Genomic DNA, 18,930 nt, shown 5'->3' with positions numbered 1-18,930 from the left:
GCAGGCTGGTGCTGGTGCCAGTTCTTGGGCCTTTTATTGATAAGTTTGGGGCTCCCTGAACCAGTTGCAGCTTATTTGAGAGATTTTATCCTGAGCAAGGAAAGGCCAATCTTATGTAAAAGCTGCTGCACACAGCTTGGGTAGGGTTGTAAATTGGATGAGGCTGGGTCTTAGGAAATCATCAGGGCAGAGCAAACAGAAATGGTTGCCAATTGGTCCTGCAATGGGGGAGGTCCCAGCATAGGAACAATGATCCCTGCGAGCACCTCCGTCTGGGAGAAAGCCCCCCTCCTTCCCCCGAGTTCCTGCCCTGATGCCAGACAATCCATTTCCTCCTCATATGCATCTCTGTTCCCCAGAGCCTTGCCCTGGTGCTAGAGCTCAGAGGAAGCAGGACCTGGTAAGTTCAGTTCATAGTGCGGGCCTTTTAAGAGGAACAGCTGGGTCTCTAGCAGCCTCTGTGTCACTGAGCCCCAATCTGCACTAGTTTTTCAGCCTGTAGTTCTTACTGCCTGTAGGGACTTCTTTTCCCAGCTCTTGGACCCTGGGCTGGGGGTCTGGTGTGGGGCTGGGATCCCTTGCTCCTCTGGGCAGCTTCCACAGAGATAATCTCCCTCCTGACTAAAAAAGCAGCCCACGTGGGTGCTGGATCAGTTCATTCGAGCCTCTGCACCTCCTACCAGCCTCAGTGTGCTTCCTTCTTTACTTCTCTAGTTGTAGGAATTCCATTCAGCCAGCTTTCCAGCAGTTCTGGATGATGGTTGTTCTGCATTTTAGTTGTAATTTTGATGTGGTTGTGGGAGGCGGCGAGTACAAACGTGTACTTATGCCACCATCTTCCAAGATCCGAGCCTAAGGAACTTTTTAATGCCCTGCATCAGTTCCCCAATCCTGAGCTAAGATATTAACATAAACATGTATATTTACAGTATTAGATTTTAGGAAGAAGAGCCTCCTCCTAATGGGTTTTAAAGGGACTCTCTTTCTGTGCATATTCCCCTTGACTTTTATTTTTATGACGTACCATCTGCCTCCAGACCAGAGAAGGCAGGTGCTTGGAATTTAAGCAGGCCTTAGCAGCAGATTGCTCCTCTGCTCACAGAATTTAAAATAATAATAAAAATGGCCTGGCTCTTGAAAGCACTAAAGTTCCGTTGTTGGTCACCATTAGATAAACAGATCACTCTCTCTTTTACTTCAGTGTTTGGGTATTATTGTTTGAGAATAAGGCACAGATAAATTATCTCTTTGTATTGAAAATGGGTTTTAGAAATCCCTTTATGGTTATAAGCAGGTGTGGATTACATATTCATTAGTTCCTCTAAAATTATTTTAGTAACCAAAGCCCAGCTCAGAACTAAGTTAGTTTAACAGTTAGTGATTTTGATGTACGGTGTGTTTTTATGATTTCTGAATTGTTGCTGCTATTCTGGTGTCACAAAGGTCATTTCTAATGCTTTCATTGGGTGACGGTCCATGCAGCACAAGGACCTGGACCTCCCGGAGCCCATCTTCTTCAATTATGTTGACTCCGGTGGTCAGTGGGTATCACCCTGGCCATATTGATGTTTGCTCATTTCTAAACAGATGAATAGGTTGAATCACCTTTGTTTAGATCCTACATACTTGATTTTATTGCTGTTTACTTTATTGCATTTCACAGATGTTGTGATTTTGGGGTTTTGTTTGTTTGTTTTTACACATGGAAGGCAAGGTCTCGATACTTGAGTATTGCAGTAGAGCAAGTTGTAATCTTTCCGCTGGTACAGAGTCTTGCCTTCCATATGTAAAAACACAATATCAATGAAGCACAATATAGCAAACAGCAATAAAACCAGGTATGCCTCCCTGGAGAATTCCCTGCTTGGCCCTTAAGCATTTACACAAGGACCGTATAAGCCATAATAATGAGAAAAATGGAGAGATGTCCCAGTGGGAGGGCCTCTGAAGACCCCTCAGTCCCACTTCCTTATTTGAGGACGAGGACACTAAAGCCAGAGAGGCAAAGAGAACTACGTGCTGTCAGTAGGGTCAGCCCAGGTTGAGCTCTGACCTCACTGTTGTGCTTTCTCACCCATCACTTTTCCCAGCAAGGTCCTTTCCCATAAAGACTGTATCAGCCTTGCATAACTGCCCAGGAATTCCTTTTTCTGGGAACATATAGAATTTACATGAACTACACTTCATTAATTAAAGCCCCCATAGTCATGGTTTTGTTATAACAAATTCTGTTTTATAGTAGGATCAGAATAGCTGCTTTGCCCATTTTAAGAAGGAAAATAGGTGACTGAGGAGATGGATCATTAGGCTTCATTAGAGTAAACTGAATTCTTGTCAAATTAGTACAAAGGTAGGGAAAGAAAAATGGAATGTGGAAGAAATCTTGGATGGCCAAGGAAGATGGTGTGATGGTATTTGCCTTCCTTACTTCATAGAGTTGTTTGAGCTTCAGTTCCCCCATGGCATTGGCTTAACTGAAGTAGGTAAACATGTGCACACAATTCATTCATCTGGCCAACATTTACTATTAAGTTTCATTTATTAAACCCCTTGCTAGGCCACAGGTCTAAAAGTTACAGCTGTAACTCCTGGGTGCTCTCAGATCTCGTGAAGCTGGAAACGTATGGTGTTTCAGGAACTAATGCTGTAGGAAACATATAACATTAATTGTGAAAATATGGTATGGCCCGCAGGAGTTGTTCAGCTGAGCACAGGGCCTGGGACAGAAGCGTTAACCAGAACTGTGATGCAGGTGAAAATAAAGAATGCTTGTATGTACTTTTAAATCTCCTCAGCTAAACCCCCTGTAGCTGAAACAACTCATACTATTGTTCCTGCTGGTATTAGAATTTGTTCCAAAGGAAGTTACTTTTGGGGGAAAGATGTGTGTGTGTGTGTGTTTTAACTTGGAAATGAAAAAATGCATTCATCAAGAGCAAAAGGAAAATCAGCCCCCTTAAAGTGGAGTCATATGTATTCTTGGAATTTTCCTTTTGGAGTTACTAAATCTTTGTTCATTTCCAGAGAGTCTCAGCCAAGAGTCACAGAGAATCAAGTACTAAGTGTAACGTGTTTAAGCAGATCAGAATATTTTTTCTATAAAATCCCCCACCCCCTTCTTTCTCTCCCTGTCTTTTCCTGTCTTGGGTTTCTAACCAGAGAAATGGAATGAAATGTAATATATATTAATCACAAGTTAGAAGACAATGTTGATTCTAGAAAATGCAGGGTCTCTCTTTGTAGAAAAATTATTTAAAGCATAACTATTCATGAAGCAAAATAAAACCAAAACCAATATGTAGCAAAGGGCTTATCACCAGCCCTACTACATTCCTAAGTATTCAATAAATATTAGCATTTTAAAAAACATCAAAGTGGAAATAAATCATGTTGACAGACAACAGGTTAGAAAGAAATTTTTAATATGCTATAGTGGTAAAAGTACCCAACTCTGTTGGGGATATTTTAGGTACTTAGTAGTAGGAATTGAGGAGGCAGAAAATTTTCAGTGCCTCTCAGTCTTGACTGTGTATTAGAATCATTGGGAGTATGATTCTTTTAAATCATATGATGATTTTTTTCCTACTTGCAAACTATATTTGCCACCGTGCTCCCCCAGTAAATGGAATTATATTGTAATGATATTGCAAAGAGGCTACCAGCATTCTGCACACTATGTTCATCAGAGCATTCTTTTATTTTTGTTTTTATTTTTTAAATTAATTTGCTTAAACCCTTCATCTTTTTCACCTAGTCCCCCAGGTCCCCACCCCTCTGACAGCTGTCAGTCTGTTCTCTGTATCTATGAGTCTATTTCTATTTTGTTTGTTAGCTTATTTTGTTCATTAGATTCTACATATAAATGACATCATATGGTACTTGTGTTTCTCTGACTGGCGTATTTCACTTAGCATTATACTTTCCAGGTCCACCTATGTTTCGCAAAGGGTAAGATTTCCTTCTTTCTTATGGATGAGTAGTATTCCAGCTTTTTTATCCACTCATCTATTGATGGCACTAGGTCTGCTTCCAAATCTTGGCTATTGTAAATAGTGGTACAGTGAACATAGGGGTGCATATATTCTTTCTAACTAGTGTTTTGGGTTTCTTCTGGTACATTGCCAGAAGTGGAATTGCTGCATCATAAGGCAGTTCCATTTTTAATTTTTTGAGGAAACTCCATACTGTTCTCCACAGTGGCTGCACCAGGCTGCATTCCCACCAACAGTGCACGAGGGTTTCCTTTTCTCCACATCTTTGCCAACATTTGTTGTTTGTTGATTTATTGATGATAGCCATCTGACAGGTATGAGGTGATATTTCATTGTGATTTTAATTTGCATTTCTCTGATGATTAGTGACATTAAGCATCTTTACATATGTCTATTGGCCATTGGTATGTCCTCTTTGGAGAAGTGCCTATTCAAGTCCTTTCCCCATTTTTTAATTGGATTGTCTGTTTGTTTGTTTTTTTGGTGTTGAGTTTTATAAGTTCTTTATAAATTTTGGATATTAACCCCTTATCAGATGTATCATTTGTGAGCATGTTCTTCCATTCAGTGGGCTGTCTTTTCATTTTGTTAATGGTTTCCTTTGCTGTGCAAAAACTTTTTAGTTAGGTGTAGTCTCATTTGTTTATTTTGTTTGTTTCCCTTGCCCTAGGCGATAAATCAGAAAAAATATTGCTACGAGAAAGGTCAGAGATTTACTGCTGTTTTCTTCTAGAATTTTTATGGTTTTGAGTCTAACATTTAAGTCTTTAATCCATTTTGAGTTTATTCTTGTATATGGTGTAAGAAGGTGGTCTAGCCTTTTTTTTTTTTTTGCACGTAGTATCTATCTAATTTTTTTCTAACAACTTTTGTTTAATAGATTTCTTTATCCCATTATGTGTTCTTGCCTCCTTTGTCAAATTCAAAAAAACCCCACAACTTTGAAAAACAAAGTTTCAGGACTATCACTAAACCTGATTTAAGCTGCAGTAATGAAGACAGTATGGTATTCGTATCAAGAAAGATAAATACAGCCCTGGCCGATTTGGCTCACTGGATAGAGCATCGGCCTGGGGACTGAAGAGTCCCGGGTTCGATTCAGATCAAGGGCATGTACCTTGGTTGCAGGCACATCCCCAGTAGCGGGTGTGCAGGAGGCAGCTGATCGATGCTTCTCTCTCATCGATATTTCTAACTCTCTGTCCCTCTCCCTTCCTCTCTGTAAAAAATCAATAAAATAGATTTTTTTTAAAAAAGAAAGACAAATACAGGTCCGGCTGGTGTGGCTCAGTGGTGAGCCTCAACTTATCTACCAGGAGGTCATGGTTCGATTCCTGGTGAGAGCACATGCCCTGATTTTGGGCTCCATCCCCAATAGGGGACGTGCAGGAGGCACCTGATCACTGATTCTCTCTCATCAATGATGTTTCTAGCTCTCTCTCCCTTTCCCTTCTTCTCTGAAATCAATAAAATATATATTTTTTTAAAATTAATAAATTAAAAAGATAAGCCAAAGCTATTTTTAAGCCATAGTCTCAGTGCCCTAGAAATTTATGTTTCGCAAAGACTTGCATAGCTATTTATATGATTAATTTGGCAGTGACTCATTAAAGAAATGTATTTCTGTTCTCAGGTCATCTTGAAAGCACCAGTTTCAATCACAGCACTTACTTTCAGACATATTTTCCTCTCTCACTCATAATTAATAATTTCCTTGGGAGGAAAGCCCCGTAAAATGAGAATGAAATGCCATTGCCCTACTTTAAATCTTCCCATCAGGCACCAGGTTAGCTTGGGAGGGAGACTTGTCTCAAGAGGCAGGTGTCCCTTCTCTGTGTTATAAGTGTGTGTTCCTTATATTTAATTAGATTTCTCTTGTTTATTACAGTATTGTTTTCATCCATGTCTGAGAATAATATTGCTGACAAGATCACTTCCTAATTCAGGGATATGTAGATGTAGATGTCAAATTTCATTAGTATTAACCTTCAGGGTATTTTCAAATCCTTTTATGTAGTACAAAAATATTATTGTGAAGTGAATATATTTCAAAATAGGTTTGGGCTACCTAGGAGTAATTTAACAGAAATATTCTTTTGAGTATTTATATCAGCTGGGTCTGCCTATGATAGTCTCCAGGTATGGTCATTAATAAAGTATCTATCTATCTATATAAAAGCCTAAGCAACTGTCGCAACCGAATGGATGACTGAATAGGCCAGCAGGGGGGTTAGTGAGGGGCGCCCAAATGACTGAACAGCAGGCTATGTGGGGCAACCAGGCTGGCAGGGGGGGCAGTTAGGGGTGACCAGGCTGGCGGGGGGGGGCAGTGAGGGGTGACTGGGGGGGGCAGTGAGGGGTGATCAGGCAGGCAGGCAGGTGAGCAGTTAGGAGCCAGTGGTCCCAGATTGTGAGAGGGATATTCCAGAGGGATTGGGCCTAAACCAGCAGTCGGAACTCCCCCGAGGGGTCCCAGATTGGAGAGGGTGCAGGCTGGGCTGAGGGGACCCCTTCCCCTCCTCCCCCTGTGCATGAATTTCATGCATCGGGCCTCTAGTGTATGGATGAATAAAGGTGTGAGTTATGTTGCCATGTAACTGAGCGTTAACTTTGCTGGGCCTTTCTCTTCCATAAACTGGGGTAAAACTGTCTCTCTCATAGGAACATCATGAGGATTAAATGAGCTCGTAAATGTACAACCCTCAGAATGTACAACTAGCACAGTGTCTAGCACATAGCAAGTGCCTAATAAATTGTAACTATTATTATTTCTTTTTTACTGCTTATTACTTCAATTTTTCTCTTCTAAAATGAGTATTCTGGGGTTGTCTCCCCTTTTCCTATTTTTTGTGATTAGTTGATACCTTATGTCTCTGCTTAGACTTGGGTAAAATTATGAATTTGGCAAAAATTGAGTTACACGCCCCTTCCAGTGCATCTCATTCCCTTCAACCCCTTAGCACCTGCCCCAACAGCTCTCATCCAGCACCCCCAAAAGGACCCATTTCTGAAAGCTTTGCTTGTGGCCAACTTTCTCACAGCCCCCCCCAAAGGTGTAGCAGATATTGGCTTAAGTGGCAGCATGGAGGCCCTCATAATCGATGAAAATAATAGAGCTGGGACTTTTGACAGCTTCATTCTTAACCAGTTTGTTGATTTCTTTGGCCAAGTTCATTTACTTAGACCCCAAATCCACCATCTATGGGTTCTTGTGAAGATCAAATTATAATGTAAGTGCAAGGACTTTTAGGAAAGGCTATGCAGATAATAGCCATTATGAAATCTCATTTTTAACAATTCAGTTCAAACTACTTCTTCTACAAAATTGTTACTGATAGAATGCTACCCCAGCCCCATTCTCCCACCCCAAAACTGATCATACTCTTTAAAAAAATTTAAAAAAAAATAATAATATATATATGTATATAAATATATACATATATATGTATATATGTATATATACATATATATATATATATGTATATATATATATAATTTTAATTGATTTCAGAGAGGAAGGGTGAGAGAGATAGAAACATCAATGATGAGAGAGAATCACTGATTGGCTGCCTCCTGCACACCCCACACTGGGGATTAAGTCACAACCTGAGCATGTGCCCCGACTGGGAATCTAACGGTGACCTCCTGGTTCACAGGTCAATGCTCAACCACTGAGCCATGCTGGCCAGGCGATCACACTTTCCCGAGCCCCCATTGTACAGACCCCTATCATAGAATCTGCTTGTTTGCATTTCTGCCTTCACACATTAGACATTCTTGTCTTCAATTTATAAAATACTGTGATTTTTACACTCTCACTGAACAAACAGAACCAGCATTGAGTCTTGTTTCAAACTGGTGTAGCTAATTTGTATGCTATAATGTATCCTGTTCTACCATGTTTCCCGTAATCTCAAACTGTTCTCCTTTCCTCTGATGTATTGAAACAAAAAAGGGGGGGGCATCAGTAACTGTCAACAGTAAAGATAAATTTTTTAAAAACTGAGGAGATACAGATCATTTCAAAACCTGGCCTGTTACGATGTGGAGGGAAGAGGTCACATCTTAGCAGGGCCTCACAGAAACTATGAGACCATGTTCTACTTAGCTCCAAATACCCCGTGCCTGACACAGTGTATGAAACATAGCAGGACAATAATAATAGTTGAATAAATAATTAAAGAAAATTATTTACTAGGGACTCAGGAAGACCCCAAACTTTTAAGATCTAAGTGAATCTCTAACAGTAAAGATTCCGATTTCATAACAGGAGACAAAGAAACAACAACAATTCTCCTCTTCCTCCTCCTCCTCCTCCTCCTCCTCCTCCTCCTCCTCCTCCTCCTCCTCCTCCTCCTCCTCCTCTTCCCCTTCCTCCTCCTTTTCCTCCTTCTACATCTCCTGGCACTCCATAAATCATATTATGTAGTGTGCATTAGCCTCTCTTATTATTGTAAGAGCTTTTCCACACAAAGTGTGAGGCCATACAGGAACTCTAAAAAGCACACCTTGTCATGTAAGTCTTCTTTTAAAAAGATAGAAAAACGTGTTGCTGTTGTTATTGAGTTCTTTCTGTGTTTAGATATCCAAGTTTGAACTATAATGAACATTGGTTTGTTATGACTTTAATCATAAATTTTTCCTACACATGAATTCAAACGAATCAAGCTCTTCCTATGGGTTTGTTTTGTTTTCCCCTAGCAGTCCTGTCTTCAATAACATGGGGTCTAGTCTCCTTTGAAATTTTCTCTGGTTTCATAATGCAGCTTTATGATTGGTTCTCACCATCTGGATCACACTGGGAAAAGGGAAAGAACTGGGCTTTCATTTTGCAATTATTTTAACCTTAGCCAATGTAAACTTTCTCCAGCTTCCAGTGCAGGTCAGCAATTTAAAGTTGCAATATCCATAGAAATCATATCTTGTTGTCCTGTCCTAGAAGTTCTGAGTTAGTTCAGGGCGGAACTGGAGTCTCAGGCAGAGTGTGTGCGGACCCCTGCCGCTGCTTAACCGAGAGGTTAAGGGGACTTACTGCACCCAACCCAAAATGGTTGGTGTGCAGAAAGAGCTGCATAAATCCTAAATGTTGGATTTAGGATTTATACAGCTCTTAAAATCTTTAAGAGTGCAGAGGACATTTTTGGCATGAAATGTTGTTTCCTCTCTTCTTTGGCCAATGAAAAAATTTAAGTTGTTCCCTGTCTTTTCTTTTGAGAGTAGTTGGTCTGTATATGAGAATTGTTTTTGAGAATTTCATTTTCCACATTGTAACTCTAATTAAATCTCATCCACAGAGATGTAATTTGTATGTCACAAATTCCCCTTTTCCCCATAAGATAGGATATGCTTGTTTGAGCACATTTAAGGTGGACTCTTCACCCCAGTGTACCATCCTTTGCACTCTTCCTGCTCTTAGCCCCTGACTGGTTTCTCACACTTACCTGGCATTCTGGTTGGACAGAATTGTATCTCCTTTATTTGCTAAGTGTCTCCACTGAGGAGTCATTGCTCACCTGTTTGTTGTAAGGTGTTATTAATAGATGTAAAAGTCCTGAAGTTTGCATGATTCCTACTCTTTTTTTTTTTCTTCACATATAAGATTGGATTCAAGGTTATCCCTGGAACAATGCCACTCTCACTCACTCGCCTTGCATTGGGAATAACCCTGAGTGTGCCCAGAGGGATGTGTCAGGAATAGGAATGTCATCTGTCATGTGTTGCATGGAAGGAGAAACAAAAGGTGGAAACGCTCAATGTTAGAGAATAAGCTCTTTGATCAAAATGTCTGTGTCTAATTTTGTGTCTGACAAATTTCCAAGATGAGTTAATGAGTACAACCCAAAAGGTTAATACGTTCCCCAGACCATTATTCCAAAGAAGGAGAAGACGTGAGGCATTTTGTGGTTGTTTTTGGCATCACATTTCAAAAAGTGAATTTCCTTCTTGTAAAAGGCTTACTGCACATAGAAACTGAGGAGGGCTGTGCTCGCTGCCGGCCAGGACCACCATCCAGAGCCATTAGGTACAAGGGTCACTTTTATAACCCACCATCGCAATACCTCACCTTATGTTTTTCTGCCTAGTGGTTCCGGTAAAATTGTTATCACAAGTTAGTACCCTTAAGTCTAACTTATTCAGAAGGAATAGGTGGCTGATATTGTCATTTGAGGACTAAGAAATATTTGTTCTAGACATCTGATCCAATCTGTATTTTTATTGAATGTGTAATTGGTGAGAAAATAGCAAAGACAAATTTAAATGCTTGCATCTCTAACCTTGTCACAGCGCCTGAGCATTCATTCATCATCATTATCTTGGGTTTCTGCAGCCAGCAGACTTCATAGGAAAGCAAGCACTGAAACAGATTAAAGCCGAGGGGCTGAAACGGAGACTGGTCTGCCTCACCTTGGCCACGGACGATGTGGATCCGGAGGGAAATGAAAGCATCTGGCACAAGGGCAAGGTGAGTGCTGAGGCCCTCGGTGCAGGGCCATGTGGCTTTTCTACAAGGGAAACTCTCCTTGTCTGTTTCCTTTTAGAGCTTTTGCAATTTATTTATCTCTCTGAGAGATGACACACTTGATTTCTCAGCTGACATTCGAGAAACAAATCAATTAACTAAAAGAAAAACAAAATGCTACACATTTTTGAAAACATAAAATTCATATGCTTTGATTAAAGAATATAAACCCAAGAACGTGAAATACATTACACAATGAGGAAGGTATGATTTAGAGGATAAAGTCATCTACTTGTTTGCCACATCCCTATTTGTGAATGCAAGAGATAAATCCTACATAATAAAAGCCTAATACACTAAGTGTCCAGTCGTCCTGTTGGCCGTTCAACCAATCAAAGCATAATATGCTAATGATATGCTAAGGCCGCTCAACCAGTTGCTATGACGTGCACTGACCACCAGGGGGCAGACACTCCAGCTGGTAGTTTAGCTTGCTGCTGGGGTCCGGCTGATCGGGACTGAGCGAGATGGGCCAGACACAACCTGGAGCCCTCCCACGGTCCCTCCCCAGCTGGCCAACCTCCTGCATCCCTCCCCAGCCCCGATTGTGCACCAGCAGGGTCCCTTGGCCTGGCCTGCACCCTCTCACAACCCAGGACTCCTCAGGGGATATCAGAGAGCTGGTTTCAGCCTGATCCCACAGGCCAGGCTGAGGGACCCCACTGGTGCATGAATTCATGCACCGGGCCTCTAGTTTTATATAAAGAATTTGGCATTCTTGACTTAGCTTCTTTCAGAAGATGGCGATTCTAACCTTATCACATTAGCAGAAAAAAAATTTCCAAATGAAAGCTTCTATGACAATAAAGAATAGAACCTTATAAAGTAAAGTGGACAGTAGAAACCACTTGGCTCTTCAGGAAGAGTAAATTACCTTCTTCTCACTTTGGAATGTTACATCTCATCCTTTCTTCAGTAAAATCAGGTAACTCACTGAGAGACTTCATTTCCACCACTTTGATGACTATTGTAAAACCCAATTTGGCTCAAGATTTTGCCGGTGTTACCAGGCAGGTGGAGGTAACTCAGCTTAGACCAAGGGGCGGACACAGGGCCTTCACTTAAACAACTGGTCCATATTGAACAGTGTCTGCTTGGCCAATACCCAACATCTAAGAGCCCATGCCTGGGTTTTTCCCCACGCACTGCAGCCTACTTAATATTTGTTTCCATTTCCCCATCTTTTCAGGGAAAAAAGAGCACTGGAGGTGGGGAAGGCAGTGGGGTCAAATATCGGCCTTTGGATTACTACAGAAATGGGCATGGACTGGGGTGGGGGTCAGCTGGACTTAGAACTAACATCTACAGAGTTCCTGCTATGTGCTGGATGTCTTTTATGTCCTCTCCAATCTGATTTTACCACACCCTTCCCAGATACCTATGATCATCTTCATTGTAATGAGGCTGATCATTTTGATGAGGCTTTGGGGCTCAGAGAGGTGAAGTAAGTGGCCTGAGGTTATACAGCTCGTGATTGATGGAGCTGATTTCTGACCCAGGTATAGTTGGTCCTTGAATTGCTTATCCTTTATTCTAAGCCATGCTGAATACCCCAATTTACTCTCTTCTCTGCCTCTGCTGATGTCCCACTGTATACTCTGCAGCGCTAATTATATGCCCACAGCTCTTGTAATCCGAGTAGCAGGTGGATGCTATTAGACACTATGACACCAACAGACTTTTCTCAGATCTCAAGCTCTTTCTTAAGCCACTCACCTAGAATTATGCTGAGTTTTTTCTTCTGTTTGAACCATTCCTACTCTTTCCTCACTGCTTCCCCTTCCTCTTTCTGTTCTAAATGTCTTTGCCAGCCCTCTTTTCCTAATAGGCGCTTCCTCCAGTTTCAACCAGACTGTTAGCCATCTTAAATATGATACCCAAGTTAAAGGAAAAAAAATACCTGGACACCTGTACCCTAAATTTACACAATGTCACATGTTAATTATATCTCAAAGCAGGGGTGGAGGGGTGTGGAGGAAACCTTGGGGAGCCCAAGTTCGGTTTTGAATCTTCCTTTGTCATATCTGTGCACTGAGTTTACATGCTCTACTGTTCATCTTTCCTACTGTATGCCCTCTGCTTAATCTACTTATAGGGTCCTTTATTGATAACATATCTCTTAAATTTCCTGATATCACTTGTCTGCTCTTTGGTGCTTAATAGGGTCACTAACCACTCTCTTTGATCCTCTTTATACTCTAAAACAGTGGCTCTCAACCTTCCTAATGCCGCGACCCTTTAATACAGTTCCTCATGTTGTGGTGACCCCCAACCATAAAATTGTTTTCGTTGCTACTTCATAACTGTAATTTAGCTACTGTTATGAATCGTAATGTAAATATCTGATATGCAGGATATATTTTCATTGTTACAAATTGAACATAATTAAAGCATAGTGGTTAATCACAAAACAATATGTAATTATATATTCCATATGTGTTTTCCCATGGTCTTAGGCGACCCCTGTGAAAGGACCATTCGACCCCCAAAAGGGTTGAGAACTGCTGCTCTAGAATGATATGAAATCGTTTTTGCTTTTTATTTCCCAACTTTGTCTGGACTTTTACAGCCTTTGGTATTTGCCATTCCATTCTTGCAAATATTTCCACTTAGAGAGATAGGGTAGAGATAAAGTCATGTTCTTAGCAAGTTTTAATCAAGTATTTACTATGTGCCAGCAATATTCTAGGGATGCTGCAGTGAACAAAATAGGCAAGAGTGATATGGAATTTAGATTCCAGGGGAAGGAGAGAGAGACAATGAACATAATAAATTAAATAAGTGTCATGTCAGAGAGTGATTAGTACCCTGAGGGAAAGTAAAGCCCAACTGGGAGAAGGGCACTGCTGGACAAAGGGATTATAATTTTAAATAAGGGTTTTTTTTAAAAAAATTAAGGCCCAAAGTTGGGAATGGAAGGGGTTTCATTAGTTCAGCGATTCTCAACCTGTGAGTCGTGACCCCTTTGGCAGTCGAACGACCCTTTCACAGAGGTCTCCTAAGACCATCCTGCATATCAGATATTTACATTACGATTCATAACAGTAGCAACATTACAGTTATGAAGTAGCAACGAAAATAATTTTATGGTTGGGTCACAACATAAGGAATTGTATTTAAAGGGCCAGAAGGTTGAGAACCACTGCATTAGTTATAAAAGCAGCTTTGCTGGTAAGTAAGTTTTGAAGAAGTTTATGGAGAAGTAAGTTTGAGAATTTAGAAAGTCATATTTTTCATTATTCATAAACTAAAATGCAGCAAAAACACTACAATATAGCATCCAGTTTAAATTATGTGATCACTTTCAAAGGCCATTTACCATGTTGTCTTCTCTACGTCAGCTAGAGGTGACTTCAAGTCTCCTAATAGAAGAATGAGAAAAGGGTAGAAATAAATGAGGCTTGTTCACATTGGTAAGAAGGAGGCCAGTGTTTGATTTCAAAAGAATATGAGAGTGAGTGTGTCCTAGGCAGAGGGTGTGGGCGGGTTGTTCTTGGGAATTGCTGATAAAAACCAAGCAATGCATTTAATTGAATCTGGAGGATTTTAAGGTAGAAACAACGTAAGATGTATGCTAGAAAAAAATATTTTCCTGGCTGTTTAGTAATAGGATAAAAGGAAAGGCCAGACTTCTAAAATACTCTGGGTTACTAACTCCTCAGTTAGAGAGAAATTAAAGGAGAAATTAAAGTAGCAGAAAGCAAAGCATTTGATAAATGTCTTCAAAATAGCATTCACAAAATAAATATACTACTGTTTCTTTAACTTACTAACGCAGAAATCACTGCTGGGCTTTAAAGAGATAGGAAGTCCTGAGGAAATGGTGTACACAGTCTCAGAGTGATTGTAGGGTTTTGACCCCGTGAGTTAGGGGATTTGGTCAAGAGACTTGCCCAGGCCTCTTCCTGTTTTCTTAAGACGCCCAAGCAAGTCAGGGTAACTTTCCCAAGAATCCAGACACAGATCTCTGTTTTGCAGACTGGGAAGTGAAACCGAAGTTACCAAGAAGGACTTTCAAAAAGCAATGCTTAAAACTCCAACCTCCCTGACCCAGATCGCTGTCTTGGATCACTTATCTATGACCTAAAGGAGAAAATGTGTGCTCTCTAGGCAATACTTGGGCAGTCAATAATCTTCAAGAGAAGCCTTTACTAACGAATACATTGATGTTTGTTTGTTTGTTTGTTTGTTTGTTTCTAACCAACCAGTTCTCACCATAACAAGTTGGGAAATGATATGGAGAGCTTCTGATTTGGGATTTCAATGAGATAGTTAACAACTAGGGCTGCAGAGATAGGAGTCTATATTTAATGTCATCAAAGTGTAGCTTCTAAAAGACTAGATACACTATCATAAGACGGTTGACTAGTGGGTTCCTTGCGGAGGCAGCTGAACGACCACCAGGCTGATTCACGTCCATGAATGTTTGGGGTCACCAGCCCTCTGGGCTAGGCTGGGAGGCTGGAGGATTCGTGCATGTGTGCACCCAGGAGAAGCCATGTGGAGCAGGGCTGTAAACCAGGTTTTGCTTTTGTTGCCTTCCTTTTACATTTTTAAATGTGGCATTTTAACCTGACATATGTACTTACATTGTAATCTGCTTTTCCTTCCCTTTCAACCTTTCCTTTAGATATGGTTTCCACTAATCTTATCTTCTAATCAGGATGGTTTTATAGATTTATTTCCTTATTTTGTAGCTTAAAGCTTTGTTTTCCTCTCCTGAGTTTGATTCCTTGTCGAGTATTGTTCTGTTTTGCCTTCCCAAGTTATCCTGTTTCATCCTCCTTAATTTGGATTGTTCCTGCTTAACACTATGTCTCCACTCATCCTGAAAAGTTGTCATCCTCCATCTCGACCTATCTAGTTTCACCGCCTTGAAAGTGTAGAACAAATCCTGGCTTCATTATGTTGACAGTCTTGATTTCGTGTTATATTTTCTTGTATCTCTGTTAATTCCTTGACGAGGCTGGAACTAGGCCTCTGCTAGTTCTCTAGAATGTACAGAGTAGAGCTAGAGAGGGTAAAAGTTAACATTTATTTACGTGCCTAGCAATTGCCTGGAATTGTTAAATGCTAGTTGTAAGTCATAAGGAATATTCACTTCCCATTGACTATATATATATATATATATATATATATAGAGAGAGAGAGAGAGAGAGAGAGAGAGACAGAGAGACAGAGACAGAGAGAGAATTGTTTGGTTTTTGTTTTTTTATTAATCCTCACCCGAGGATATTTTTTCCATTGATTTTTAGAGAGAGGGGAAGGAGAGAGAGAGACAGAGAAACATTGATGTAAGAGAGACACATTGATTGGTTGCCTCCCGAATGTACCCTGACTGGGGCTGGAGATCGAGCCTACAAACAAGGAATGTACCCTTGACTGGACTCGAACCCAAAACTTTTCTATCCATGGGCCAATGCTCTAATCACCGAGCAACCGACTAGAGCCCATTGACTATATATTAATAAGTAGTTTAATTGAGCACCATTTTGAGCACGTTTTCTGAACCCCCTCAGGGGTAGTTAACTAAGTTTGCATTTGGGTTTTTAGATTTTTCCCCCCATTTATTTATTATTGCCATACTGTTTGATAATAGAAGAGAATTTTCATTTAAACTTTAAAAAACATCTCTTCTATTATCAAACAGTATGGCAATAATTTAAATTCTTCTTCCTATTAGATTTCTTGGCATGAAACGAGCAAAATACTGCCAGGCATTAAAACACTAGACGTTATTATTTAAAAATAAAAAATGTCAAAGTAATATAGACATATACTTTGAGAATTATTTTTCATAATTTATACATTTTCATTATTTTTTCTCAAAAAAGTGAAGTTCTCCTACTGGTGTTATACCCACAGACTTACTTGTGTGTTGAGTCTATAATGTGTTTCCATCGGGAGGGGGAGCACAGAGCTGTGACCTGGCTGCTGAAGATCGCTGGGTCTTGTTTTTCAGGTGGTTGGCAACACAACCTCTGGAAGCTACAGTTACAGCATCCAGAAGAGCCTGGCTTTTGCATACGTCCCCATAGAGCTGAGTAAGGTGGGACAACAAGTGGAAGTTGAACTACTAGGCAAACATTACCCAGCAATCATCATTCAAGAACCCTTGGTATTGACGGAACCAACCAGAAACCGACTTCAGAAAAAAGGTGGAAAGGACAAAATTTGAAAAAGACCTTCAGCAGTCAGCTGAATTATGGTTGCTACATGATTGTACTCAAAATTATAATTGATTTGTGGGAACAGGAAACCAAGGATTCATTTCAAAATCATCAAAATCCAGATTTAGAATCTTAAAATCTTTCTCCTGTTTCCTCAGTAAGATAGAATAATTGATTAACGCTTGCCATTGTTGTTTCAAATGAAGAAATTGGAAATGACCATTTTTATTACCCTATATTGTTTCTTATAAAATTCAATCAGTAAAATATCTTGGCATTTGCTAATTAATATACAATCATTGTTACAACAGAATTAAAAGAATTAGAAGAATTTTAGGAACATATACATATCGTTTTTATTAGATGAAAACAAATTAATAAATTATGTTTTACATAAAAACATGCAATACTGTTAATGGATTTACTGCATTGAGAAATATTTTCTTAGTTGATAAGGAATAATTTTAATTTCTCATAATATATATTTGTTGAAAATAGTATAATTTAATATTAGTATATAACATTTTATTCAGTTCTCTGAAATACTTATTTTCTTAATAACTTCCCTGAAAGCAGCTTTATGGGACATTATTATTGTCCTTTCAAAGGTTGTTTTAGAAGAGAAATTGCAAAAAAAGAACAGTCTTTCAAATGAAGCGATACTTGAAAACCTTCTGAAATGAAGCTGAAATATAAATAGGTTGTGCCAGTACAAACACAGTTTGAATATTGAACACCTCTCTTTGGGAAAGAATTAATGTAAGTTCACATCACTCTGTGCTGTCTGAATATCATTTCACAAAGTATTTGACAAATCAGGTCAAACAAGAGCTTAAAAGTTGTGTACAGCAAGAAAACAAATTCATTTAAAAATGCATCTTTGATATACTTCTTGAAATTATTTGGCTTTAGTTGACTGAGTAAGTCACATTTTTTATAAAAGGTAGTTGATCATTTATAATTTATTATATACTTGTTACACATTTATTGAACTTTTCTTAGGTATTCAAAAAAGCTGAATATGAAGCGTGATAAGATTCTGTAATTATTACACATTTTCAAATAATTTCTTGCAAGTTTTGAAAAGGTGTCAAGTTTGCATTTTAAGTGTTTCATAACAGTAATTATATATTAGAACACCTCAACATGCCATTTATTTCTCTTTGGAATGTCCTCTTAAATAAGAAAAGGAAGAAATCCTCTTGGTAACAAACATTTCCTAATTATCAAGCATTATCCAGACCTTATATCTTAGTTCTGGTATTAGGTGCTGGTTAATGATGTTGGGAATCAAGAGATCCCTATTCTCATTTTCTACCTTTCTGTAGCCCTGTAACCTTGGAATATTCACTTACTATCTCTGGATTCCTCTTCTGCAAGATAGACTCTTCTAGGTTCTTTTTTTTACACTATAATAACAAGAGGCAATAATGAAAGTACAGCATTGAATTCATGTCATACAGTTAATATAGCCCTAAAACAGATCAATAGAAGAATGGAATGTTGAGATGAATATTAAACATTTAAAGAAACCCTGTCCACAGTATATAAAAGAAATTTACATCCTGATTTCCTTCAGAAGCTGCCGCATTCCTTCTTTGTTATGTGTTAGGTGCTATTTGGTTTTGCAGGTCATCCCAGCACCCCACCTCCACCCAGCCAGTGGTCTGGCCTAGGCTTGACCTATGACCGACAAACTACTTGGCAATGGAAAGATGAGCCAAGTTAACCAGATTTTCCCCCGCATAAATTCGAACTGTGAACCCCCAGAGAGTAAGCTGATCAGCACTAAAAGCTGGAGATGAAAAGGCATGTGGGAAGAGAAGCCTTGGCGCCTTGGGCAAGGCGAGCTCCTCACAAGCAGAGGGGCCCTGAGTGGGACGGAGAGAGTGAAAGACCCGCTCTTCCAGCCCTCACTCCCGACGGCTAGCAGCCAGTTCTTAGGTGAGAACCCTGACTCAAAAGAGCCTCTAAAACCCGCAGCTTCTGGGAAGTGAACCATGCACTCGGGCCTCAAAGGCGTGGGCCCAGGACTAGTGTCAGCTGTGAACAGCAAACGCCTGGCATGCCTGAGAGCACCCTAGAGTCTGTGCGAGCCGTGTCTACAGCTTAGGAAAAGGTTCTCAAGGATATGATGGCGAATGACGGACACTTCCTTCTCCTGAGCTTGGAAAGCTTCTTGGAACTGTCAAAGCATTTCCAGTCCACACATTCTCAAAATGTTTATGGCTGTTACGTGACTAATGGT

At 39.9% G+C, this 18,930-nt stretch overlaps 1 protein-coding gene across 1 annotated transcript in view; it reads left to right on the top strand.

The window, feature by feature from the left end:
* The window catches only part of DMGDH (dimethylglycine dehydrogenase), a 57,367-nt gene extending 40,316 nt beyond the window's left edge, over positions 1-17,051 (top strand). Inside the window, exons 15-16 of the mRNA XM_036310238.1 lie at positions 10,321-10,455; positions 16,475-17,051. Of these exons, the coding sequence (XP_036166131.1) occupies positions 10,321-10,455; positions 16,475-16,690 (351 nt within the window). The 3' untranslated portion in view covers positions 16,691-17,051. The remainder of the gene's footprint in view (positions 1-10,320; positions 10,456-16,474) is intronic.
* Positions 17,052-18,930: the final 1,879 nt, after the last annotated feature.

This window comes from Myotis myotis, unplaced genomic scaffold, assembly GCF_014108235.1.
Source record: "Myotis myotis isolate mMyoMyo1 unplaced genomic scaffold, mMyoMyo1.p scaffold_m19_p_5, whole genome shotgun sequence".
NCBI lineage: Eukaryota > Metazoa > Chordata > Mammalia > Chiroptera > Vespertilionidae > Myotis > Myotis myotis.
Note: the sequence above shows the minus strand (reverse complement) of the source record. Positions and strands in the feature narration are given on the sequence as shown.